Genomic DNA, 11,153 nt, shown 5'->3' on the forward strand with positions numbered 1-11,153 from the left:
TGGGGAGGGCAGGGTGGTGGGCAGGAGAGGGGCAGCTACGGGTCACTCACCTGGATCCCCCTCCGTCCTGGTACCCCGGCCTTGCCTTGCTTTCCCTTTGGTCCCTGAAAAATCAAGAAGCACATGACAGAGGCCACCTGGAGGAGGAACACTAGGAGCTGCAGAAGGGGGTTATCGAGCCGATCAAGGGCCCGTGTGGCTGGGCCCTGCCCTTCCACCTTCGGGGCCTCGGCATCTCAATCTGCAAATGGGCCCGAGCACCCCGGCCTGGAAGCCCAGGGGCAGCGCTGGCTTTGGAATCTAACAGTGTTGCCACTGACCTTGCCCCGGGCGGGTCCCTCACCGGCTCCCCTGCTGCAGAGGCTCTGGGGCCTTGGCAGTTCCCTGGAGGGAGCCTGAGCCCACGGCTGGCTGCAGTTTCCTCTGTTCCTCATGCCCTCCCAGCCCTGCCTCCCCCTTGCAGTGTGCTTGGGCCGGTCTTTCCCCTTTTTGGGGACTCGGTCTCCCCTGCAGACACCCAGCTCTCTTACCTCTTCCCCTTTCGATCCTTTGGGTCCCGGCCGCCCCCGGGGTCCCGGATGCCCCTGCAAACCAAGGTGAGATGACGCAAGGCAGCCCCAGGATTCTCCGCCTGAAGGGGGAGGGGTGGGGAGGGGTTTGGGGGTGCAGGCTCTGGGGGTGCCCCCAGGGTCAGGGCAGGAGAAACCAGAATGGGCTGCCCCAGGCCCTCTTGTAGGGAGCGTCCCTTTAAACTTTAAAAGGCCCAGTTCCTTAATTCCCCCATAGCTGCTCCACCCGCCTCAGGGCAGGACAGGGGACAGGAGAGGAAGCACCACTCACGGGTCGGCCCTGCTGGCCCGGATTTCCACGGAGGCCGTGTACACCCTCCTGTCCCTAGAAGCCAAGGGGAGACAGGTGAGGGGGCCCATCCTGGAGGAGGCTGGGGACTGGGGCAACTTCCAGCCTGGCTCTTCCTAGCCACGTGTCACTTCCCCCCTGAGCCTCAGCTTCCTCATCACAAAAGGGGTGAAATAATGACCCTGCCAGGGAGGATGGAGGGGAGGTGAGGAGCCCGGTGGGGACCCACAGTTCATTCAGTGGCTTGTTTCCTGTGTCTTTCTACTGCTTCTGCTGAGAGAGCCGTTCCCGGCCACAGATGGAGAGGCAGAGGCCCTCGGAGGGGAGGGGTCCCTCTTCCCAGCCTCTTCCTCTCCCTCCCTCAGGAAAGGTCTCAGACTCTTCCCCTTTCAGCGGGAACTCCACCCTGACCCCTCTGTCAGGGGGCTGCGCTTCAAGCCTGGACACTAACGGTGGGAGGAAGGGCTTGCCTCCTGGTGAGGCTGTGATTTCAGGTTGCAGGTAACAGGGGCTTGGGGCTGGGGAAAGCCCTCTTACAGGACTCTCGCCGCTGCCAGCAGGGAGGAGCTCGATACTTACAGGGTATCCAGGGTCCCCTGGCTCCCCGCGGTCTCCTCGATCACCCACAGGGCCCTGAATGACAAGGACAACAGCAAATATGGGCCACCGGGGACAGGGAAAACCCGACCTGGGCCTTGTTAGCTACACCCTCTGTAGAGCTTATGGCAGCCTCACCCCTGCTCAACCTCCTCATCTACACACAGCAGAAGGCTGGGCTCCACCTCGGCCTTGGTCTAGGGGATGGGAGTTGGGGGTGGCCTTACCCGATCTCCAGGTGGCCCAGGAGGGCCCTCAGCCGTGCCGTCCTCACCCTGCTCCCCCTGTGGACACAGAAGCAGCTTTAGGACAAACCTCCTGCTCCTGCGCATTTTAAGAATTCCAGACACTCCACACTGAAGCCAAAAGGGCTTCATCAGAGATGAAGTACAGCCTACTTAGGGTTACAGATGGGGAAGTTGAGGCCAGAACGGAAAGGGGCACACACGGGGTCAAAGCCAGACCTGGGCTTAGAAGCAGGGTTGTAGGACACAGACAATGCTCTTTACCCTCCTCACACTCGGCACCCCCAAGCTGAGGCCCCCAGGCCATGAGACCCATACAGCTCTGAGCTGAGACCACGGTCACACCCGGCTTTGCACAGGACGAGCTGCTCGAAACTTCGGTAGGTCCCCTCCTGTCTCAAGGCTCTTCTTCTCAGCTGGGGAATGGGGGTGAAGTGGGGTAAAGGAGACAATGGTGATGCCACGAGGGAGCGGTGGGGATTCCGTGAAATGATGCGGAAGCCCCCGTGCGGAATTCTGACAATTCCAGCAGCTTGCACGCATGGACGCTGCGACGGGCCGGACGCAGGTGCTCACCGAGTCCTCCCAACAACTCTAGGATACAGGAGCTATTATTATCTCCACTCTACAGATGAGGACACTGAGGCAGAGAAGTGATGTGAGCTGCTCAGCGTCCTTCAGAGTTCCTTTCTCTGACCCTTGCTAGGAGAAAGTGGACCAAGAACCAGGTTTAGGACAAACGTCCTACCTTTGATCAGAGCGCCAGAGAAGGCCCTGGGCTGCCCCGAGCTGCACTCAGCAGGGGACCAGCTTGGGGATCTTGTCAATTAGACAGTTTCCTGTCTGCAGAATGGGACTGCAATGCCTGGCAGTGCTGCTCTGAGGATCCAGGGAGGAAAGGCATGCTCAGAAGATGGCCGTGAAAACTGCCGTTGTTGATAATAACCACAGCAGGGACGCTGTGTGGCACGGATGTAGTCAGAGTTTAGAACTGAGGTCCTTGGCCACGGCAGGCCACCCTGGGCCCTGTTCACCTACAGGACAGGTGGCTGGATGCCATGAGCCAGCTACCGGGAAGATTTATGCAGAACAGCAAGTGGCAGAACCTCAGGATTCAGAATGTTCCAGCCCCGGACAACTGGTGTCACCTGCCACGGGGGCACATTCTGGGCAGGCGGCCCAAGTCAGGGCACCCCTGAGCCCCTTCACTGTGAGCAGGGATTGAAGGGAGGCTGGAGAGGCAGAAGAGAGGAGAGCTGTGCCCGGGGCTGGAGCCTGCCCCAGGCCTGACTCAGTCCCTAGGGCTGGCAGCCGGCAGCCTTGGCTAAGGGCCTCCATGGCTCTTGTGGGCAGAGATGGAAGGTGGGAGGAACTGGGCCACACGCCTAGAATGTTGTACCCGGGGGGTTGGCCCAGGGAGTGGGGATTCCCTCTCTGCCCTGCCCACTTTTTGTGGCTCTTTGTCCCACCGTGGAGTGAGGCAGCCGGACTGGGGGCCTGGGGGCTGTGTTTACCTAGGGCCTTTAGTGCACCAGGCACTGCACAAGGTGTGCTTCATATACTCTTTCACAGAACTCATACTGCACCCCTAGGCAGCTGCGACCATTGGCCCCATTTTATAGATGGGGTCGCCGAGGCCCAGAGAAGGGTCTTAGCCAAGCCCACACAGGGATCAAAGGGCAGTCTGGGCCGAAAGCCAGCTGCGGAGATCTCCCCCTCTCCCTCCACATTGTGGTTATAGTTTAATGGTGCATTTTTAGCACCAAAAAGCTGTTTGAGCCCCCTGCTACCTTTCTCCCTGTTCCTCTGGCAACCGCCTTGGTAGACACGTTCCCCACAGGGAATTTCCAAGCTGAACAGCATACTGGCTCATCTAAGTGTCTGTTTCCAGCTAGGGAAGCAGGAGGACCTGGCATCAGATAGAGTCTGAATCCTGGTCCTGCCACACTCCAACTAATCCTGAGCTACTCCCTGAGCGTTGTGGAGACTCAGCTTCCCCACCTGTCATGTGAGATACTGGTATCTCTGTGTGGGGTCATGGTGAGAATTAAGAAGAAATCCTGGGGAAAGGGCTTGCACATGGCCCTTGGGCTTCGAGGGTACCCCTGAGAGTCTGCTCTCTCCCTTCCCAGCACCACTCGGCTTGTGGCTGGCTATTCATTTTGCGACTATTTTTATTTTAGAGGTCTTTTGGGCCTCATTCCACAATCCCCTGCTCAAGGCCAAGAACACACTAAATAAATCATTAGAAATCCATAAATACCTGTTGCATAGCCGGATGAATGACTAAACTAACAGTACCATGAAAGTCAGAAAATGCATCTGCCTGACACAGGTGATGTCCTGCTTGGCCTTCCCAAGGTACCCACTCACTTAACAGATGAGGCGATCAAGGCTCGGGGAATCCTGGGACCCCATCCGAGGCCCTGGCAGACTTAGGGCAGATTTGGGGTTTGGGTCCCATCCTCAGCAGCCACAGGGACTACTTTTGGAGCTGCAGATGGCTCAGAGTGGAGGCTCTCTCTTTTTTATGGTCTGTGTGAACCCCCCATGCACAAGCCCTGGAGACTGTGAGGGCTGAGGAACGACTCTGGGTATTGAGTGGCACTTTCTGCGGCTTCCTGTGGGATGTCAGAGCCTGTGGGCTCGCTCTGATGGCGGATCTATTCTTCTCCAAGCAGGAGGAACGGGTCGGCTAGACAGCATGCCAGGCCAGGGTGATTCACCCACAGCAGGATGTAGTTAGTGGGGTGCTGACTCGGCAAAAGAAAAGAGGGTTTGGGCAGCAGTGGGGCGAGGAGACGGGAGCAGCCGCCTGCCAGACCTTCGAGCTGAGCAGTTAGGAGGGGAGGGTGGGAGGGCGGAGGGGCTCAGTGCTGCTAATGTAGGACCCGGGCCGGATGCCCCGACCTGCACCGTGGGGCAGGGAGCGACAACCAGCAAGGTTCCTCTAAGCACCTCCTCTCTCTACTGAATCTGGAGCTTCGAGGTAGGGAATGGACATGCCTCCCCTCTGCCTCCGTCGTCCCTTCCTGGCCCTGAAATGCTGGTGTCCCTCACGCTCCTTCCTAGGCCCTCCCCTGGCTCTCACTGGGTGGTCTCATTCACCAGCGGTGCTCCAGTTCCCACGTTCGTGTAGGTGATGGAATCGCATAGTTTTAGTCAATACATGACTGATGCCCATTTCCCCTGCTGGACTGGAGGCCCCCCGAGAGCGGGAAGTGTGTCTGTTTTGTTCCGGTGCTGGGCACAGATGATATCTGATGATATCTGATATATCTGTAGGTCTAATGGCTGCTGCCTCCTGGCCACCTGTGGTGTGAGCAGGGCTGAGCCTGCTATGAACGCCCTGAGATGTCACAGCCACAGTGCCCCGGGGGATTTTCTCCTGCTGACCTGGGTACCGGGGAGCAGCTGCTTCCCACGACCGAACGCTCACCTTTTCGCCCTTTGGTCCGGGAGGTCCAAGGGGTCCCACGATGCCTTTGTGTCCCTGCAGAAAACAAGAAGGCGAGGCGGGAGGTGAGAGCATGGGGGTGGGAGGGCTTGGGAGGACCCTGCGATGAAGCACAGGAACTCGGAGACGGAGACCCTGGGCTGCGTGACTGGCCCCTGCCTCTGCCCCAACTGGCTGTGTGACTCCGAGCAGGCCCTGTGCCTCTCTGGGCCTTGGCCTCCCAGACGTGTCATGAGGGCTCCAGATACACCTCGAAGAGGTGGGCCCACTTGCGTGGCTGGGTTCTCTGCCCACCTGCCCCGGAGTAGACCTGGCACGAGACCTTGGGGGTGGAGCGTGGCTGGGTTCTCTGCCCACCTGCCCCGTATCCCAGGCCGTGGCCAGAACCGCGCACGTGGTTTCCCCTGCGCTCCCAGCACCGCCCCCCGCCCCCCGTTCCAGTCTCTCCCGCTCTCCTCCGCCCTCCTCGCTGTGTCTCTTTCAGACACGATCCCACCGCTAACTTAACACGCGGCCAGGCCTTGCACACATGTTCGTTAGCCTCCCCGAGCCTCAGTTTCTCCTTCTGAGCAAGCCCTGTGCCTCTCTCTCTGAGGCTGGTCTCCCAGACGTGTAATGTGGGTCTGGCTCAGCCCCCTCTCAAGAGTCCCAGCTTAAACACAAAAACAGGCTACGTCTCTCCCCTTCCGCAGAGCGCAGTCGTATAGCTCAGAGATGGGGTACGCGGGGCACCCACCATCGGAGGAAGGACTCACTGAAGGCACAGAGAGGGAGGTCTCTCTCTGTCCATTCCACCCCACCCCCAACCCCCGCCTGGCCGCCAGTGGCCCTCGACCCCCACCCTGGTCTGTGGGCCCAGCTGTTCCCTGGGGCGGGTGAGACCACAAATCCTCAATGGCCAGCGGGCGGGCCCCCAGCTGGTGGGTGGTAGGGGCAGAGGACCCAGGCCTGCAAGACAGAGTTTCGGGGGCGGGGGGTGGGGGGTAGGGGGAGGTGACATTTCCTTACATCATAACCAGCCAGTCCCGGTTCTCCTTGGGCCCCCAGCCGTCCTGGAGAGCCCTGTGAGGGGAGACCCATGTTGGTATGCAGCCTCACAGCGCAGACTCAGGCACAGTCTCGCCACCCAGCTCCAGCCCAGTTCAGCCCAGCAGCCTGGCACATCCACTCCGACCAGAACCCAGGCTGGAGGGCGAGGTGGAGAGCAGGTGGCTCCCTCCCTGCCCTCTGGAGCTCCCCTCCTCCCCGCAGCCCTTTCTTCTCCCAGCTCCAGTGCTTCATGAGAGCAGATGGCTCTATTTTCCCTGATTTTGTGGGGCAGTTGTTCAATCGAACGGTTATAGAAAATGAAAATTATATGAACTTACACTTAAACCAATTATATCAAAAACAAAGATGCCAAATATTTAAAACACTCTTCCTGATTATTTTACATTTTACTAGTTATTACCTATGCTCAGGAGGTTATCACATCTATTGAATCTGTGCGGCGGAAATACTAGATCATGTAGTACTCCTACGCTGCTTCTCCCATCCTCCCCTTCAGTGACGTCATGCTGGTAGCCTGAATCGGCCCTGGTGGCAGTCTTCCCACCACAGCAACGAGCAAGTGCCACAGACCAGCTCAGCTTTCTATCGGCACATACTGGCAGCTCAGAGAGCCCGCGTCACCCTCATCTGTCCCCTCTCTTGCTTCCTCTTGGGGCCGCCTTCCCCCTACAGCTGTCACACCCCTCGGGGGCAGGCCAGCAATGGCCTGGGACACCCTTAGAGTGACACAGGGAGCTACAGCAGCTTCACCCTCATCCTCATGAATCTATTTCCAGAGGGAAAGCTCTTGTTCAATTAAAAACATGCCCAAGGGTCTGGTCCCCTCTCCCCACCCCAACAGCAGGGCTTGTTAATTGGGGTCTTCAAGAGACCCCCGACTCCTTCAAATTGCAAGAAACACTTTGTGTCTTGTGCACTTTTCCAGAAGAGGGGTGGCAGCTTCTGTGGGTTCCCAAAGGGATCTGTGATTCAAAAGAAGTGGCTAGGACAACGGACACACAGGTGTTCAGCCAACAGCTGGGGTGGGTGGTACCTCCCTTTTTGCCTTCGGCCCCCTCTGCTCCACGCCTGACCCCACCCACCCCACCCAGAGAGTTCTCACCGTTGGTCCCAGGCTGCCCCGGGACCCTTTAGGGCCTGGGGTGCCAGGGGGTCCGGGGTCTCCAGGGGCGCCCATTTCACCCAGCTGTCCTTGGTAGCCCTTGGCACCCTGCAGCAAGGGGAGAGACAGGCTGTCACCAGGCCCCTGGGGGGGAGGCGGGGATGAGGGAGAGGGAGACAGGAGGATCGGGGCAGGAGGAGGGGTCCTACCTTGGCCCCGGTCCGGCCCTTCTCGCCTTGCTTCCCTGGTTTTCCTTCAGGACCCTGGAGGGAGAAGGAAGGAAGGAGAGAAAGATGAGAAGTGAGGGACAGTTGAGCAGGTCCACGCAGCGTGAGAGTGATAGCTCTAGAGGCGAACTGCCTGGGTTCAAAACTGATTCTGCAGTCAATATCCGAGTGCCCTTGAGTGTGACCTAACTTCTTATGATTGGCGTCTTTGTCTGCAAAGTGGAGACACTGGCTGCATTTGCCTCACAGAGCTGAGGGTTCAGTCTGGTGATACAGTAGCATACTTACAAGGTGCTTGGCCCATAGTAAGTGTTGGATAAATGGCTGTTTTCCTGGTTACTGTGAGGCACCCAGGCTGTCCCAATGGGGACAGCTCTCTACACTGAGCTCTCTCCATGTGCCATGCACTATTCCACCCTCCTAGCGACCCTGAGCCTGAGGCCTGATTCAGACCCCCTCCCACAGAAGTGACAGCTGAAATACCCAAAGTTGAAGCGGCTTGCCCAGTGCTCCTGCTGGTCCATGGCGGGGCCCTGATTCCATTGCAGATCTGTCTGAGGCCCTGCCCAGGGCTCAGGGCGCCCACTGGTGACATGAGGCAGGCAGAAAAGGTATTCTGGATCCTCCCTCATCTCTGAAATGCTGGGTGTCACTTCTGACAAGCTTTGAGGTTGTATCCCACTGATGGGTGCCACCCCCCCCCCCTCCACTTTCTCAGGGGCTGGGCCTGGAGGGGCTCCTCATAGTGAGCATTGTTCTGGAATGTCAGTCACTCTACTCTACTCTCCTACTGGGGCATCTAGGACACTCCCTCTAAGAGGCAGCTCTGCTCCGTCTCTGACCCCAAGGCATCTCCAAACGCTGCTCTCCCTGCCCTGCTCCAAGGGGAGCCAATCTAGCTTTGTCTCCACAGTCGCCAGGGAAACTCAGTTCAGTGGGGTGACTGAGTGTGTGTAAGTGTGCATGTGTGAGTGTGAGAGATGAGGGAGCAAGAGAGGGAGAGAAAGGAGTTCCGATCCTGGGCCACACTGGGTTGGCAGCGTTTCTGGCTTGAAAAGGACATCTTAACTGCCCCTGAGGGAGAGTCCCTTCAAGGCCCAAACCTAAAAGGTGCCTATGTTCTTGGAAGGCACTGAAGAGCTGGTTTGATTCAATCCCTTTGGCTGTATTAACAGAGGCACATGCTGTAGGATGAGGGAGGTGATGGTCCCATCTTGGAATAGGCATTACACTTGAAGAGGAGGCACTGACTAATTGTGAGGAAGGATGGGCACGAAGGGCATCCTAGAGGAACAAGGAAACGCCTGGACTAACCCAGATGGACTCGATTCCGATCTGCAGTATCAGCAGCTGCCCTGAGGATGGCCAGCAGATGGAACTTACAGGGAGGCCGGATTTGATTCAGAACAAGGGAGAAAGCCTGCTCAAAAGACACAACATGGCAAAAGTGTATTGGAGAAGATGACTCTCTGAAAGGAAAGTGCCAGTCAGACCACCCTGGGGCCCTCTGGAAGGAAGGAGCAGTGGCCCTGGAAGAACCAAGCACAGACTGCTCTGTACCCTAGTGATTGAGTCCTCATGTGACCCTGGACAAGTCCCTTCCTTTCTCTGCCTCAGTCTCCCCAGCTCTAACATGAAGGTCTTGAACTAGCCTTGTGCTGTTCAGTATGGTGGCCCCAAGCCACATGTGGCTACTGAGCACTCGAAATATGGCCATTCTGAAGAACTGAATTCTTAATCTGATTACATTTTAATTCACTTAAAATTAAATTTAAAAAATGAAAATTCAGTTATTGGAAAACTTTTAACAGTTACTGGAAAATTCAGTTATTGGAACAACTTGGGATACAAATCTACATTTCCAACTATATATTTTATTAGATCTAAATACAGATCACGTTTTTCCAATAGAAAGCATCTGAACTGAGATGTGCTATAAGTGAAAACTACACACCATATTTCAAAGACTTAGTACAAAAACTGCAAAATACTTTTTTAATAATTTTTATATTGATTACATGTTGAAATGTTAGTATTTTGGATATACTGGGCTAAATAAAATATGTTACTAAAATTAATCTGACCTGTTTTTATTTACCTATTTAAAATGTGACTATTAGAAAATTTTAAATTGTACACGAAGCTCATATTCTGTGTCTATCAGACAGCAATGCACTTGACAATCTCAAGGTCTCTGGCTCCTCTAGTCATGCTAACAATCGTCACAGTCTCAACCATGGCCAGGCGCTGTGTCTACCCTCTTCCTCATATCTCATTCAATTCTCCGCATAGGGCTGAGAGGAAGAGATTATTTATCCCATTTTAGAGCTAAAGAAACAGGCTCAGTGAGATGAAGGTGCTGTCCGCAGGTGACCCAGCCAGGTTAGAAATGAGACATGGATCCTCAGTTTCTGGGTACCCTGTGGCCCAGGCTGGTCCCAGTTGGGGAGCTGTGAAATCAGGATATAGGAGCTGGTGGAATTTGCTGGTGGACTGAGGTGATTGCAATGGCTGATCCCTCTTGAGAAGGAGAAATGAGTCAGTGCCAAAGTATTCGGCACAAGGCCAGGGAGACGGAGTCTCCCCCGGGGCAGGGTGGGCAGCCGGCCACTGTTCTGATGGGCCCTCCACAGCGGGGAGCATCCCCACCACCCCCGCCCCCGGTGTGGGAAAACCTGAGTAAGGGCGGGTGCGTCCAGTGGGGTGAGGCTCTGGGGCCAGAAGGAAGACTTTCGCTTGGCCCCGATCCATATAGATGTATTTCTGGAAAGGCCCTGATGGCTCATAAAATTCTATTTTTAAATTCTCCACTGTTTCCAGGCTTCGGAGTGAGAGACACTTGTCCTGCAGCCCTGATGCCAAAGAGACTCAAATACACGGTCCTCACCACCTCTGTCACCCGGCACTCAGTCTGGCCTCAGTGAACCTTTTTCTAGTTCCAGTAGATGAGAATCAGGAGTGACAGCAAAACATGGACATGAGGCTGCTACCGCCACCACCACTCAAGCCACATGCATCTTCACAGCCATCGTCATCACCTCTCTGCCACTGCCCTTGTCATTAGCACCGACACCACCAGCCATCACCAACCATCTCCACCGTTAACACCACCAGCATCATCACGACCACCACCACGACCGCCATGACCAACACCACCATGACCACCACCACAACCGCCACCATCAGCTTCCAGTCACTTCCTCATAAATTCATAAAGGCGATCTGTTGTATTTCGGGTGCATTTTATAAAGTGCTTTCCAGCCAAAGTTTCACTGACTCTTCATAGCTGAGAAAACCAAGGCTCAGAGAGAGGCAGTGATTTGCTCGAGGTCGCACCGAGAGTGGGTGATTAAGCCAGACCTCACTCTTTGGACTCTGGGTCCAGGACTACTTCTGCCACGTGTTGTTGCCCATCACACAGTCATGATTCTCAAAAGCTCACTAGGAAAGGGCTTCTGGAACACTGGAACTCAAAGCTATTTCAATACGCATTCCTTCCAAATCCTTCATCGTACCTAGGGCAGGACCCAAAGAAGGCAAGGGCAGGACCCAAAGAAGGCAAGGACAAGTGAAATGTCATACAGCAAGTTACTGATGGGAGGATGGGCCAGCGTTCC

At 56.0% G+C, this 11,153-nt stretch overlaps 1 protein-coding gene across 12 annotated transcripts in view; it reads right to left on the reverse strand.

The window, feature by feature from the left end:
* Positions 1–11,153, reverse strand: part of COL27A1 (collagen type XXVII alpha 1 chain) — a 131,031-nt gene that overhangs the window by 16,461 nt on the left and 103,417 nt on the right. For 7 of the 12 annotated variants that reach the window (XR_003047867.1, XR_003047868.1, XM_015593358.2 and 4 more), the window contains exons 38-46: positions 7,519–7,572; positions 7,310–7,417; positions 6,166–6,219; positions 5,140–5,193; positions 1,683–1,739; positions 1,438–1,491; positions 841–894; positions 531–584; positions 51–104 (exon numbers count right to left, since the gene is read on the reverse strand). Coding sequence is in view for 8 of the 12 variants with exons in the window: in XM_015593358.2 (XP_015448844.1) it covers positions 51–104; positions 531–584; positions 841–894; positions 1,438–1,491; positions 1,683–1,739; positions 5,140–5,193; positions 6,166–6,219; positions 7,310–7,417; positions 7,519–7,572 (543 nt within the window). In the remaining 4 variants the exon portion in view is untranslated. Of the gene's footprint in view, positions 1–50; positions 105–530; positions 632–840; positions 895–1,437; positions 1,492–1,682; positions 1,740–5,139; positions 5,194–6,165; positions 6,220–7,309; positions 7,418–7,518; positions 7,573–11,153 lie in introns of all 12 variants that reach the window. The other 5 variants (XR_001517354.2, XR_001517353.2, XM_025050466.1 and 2 more) reach the window with 2 other exon arrangements.

Source organism: Pteropus alecto, unplaced genomic scaffold, assembly GCF_000325575.1.
Source record: "Pteropus alecto unplaced genomic scaffold, ASM32557v1 scaffold226, whole genome shotgun sequence".
NCBI lineage: Eukaryota > Metazoa > Chordata > Mammalia > Chiroptera > Pteropodidae > Pteropus > Pteropus alecto.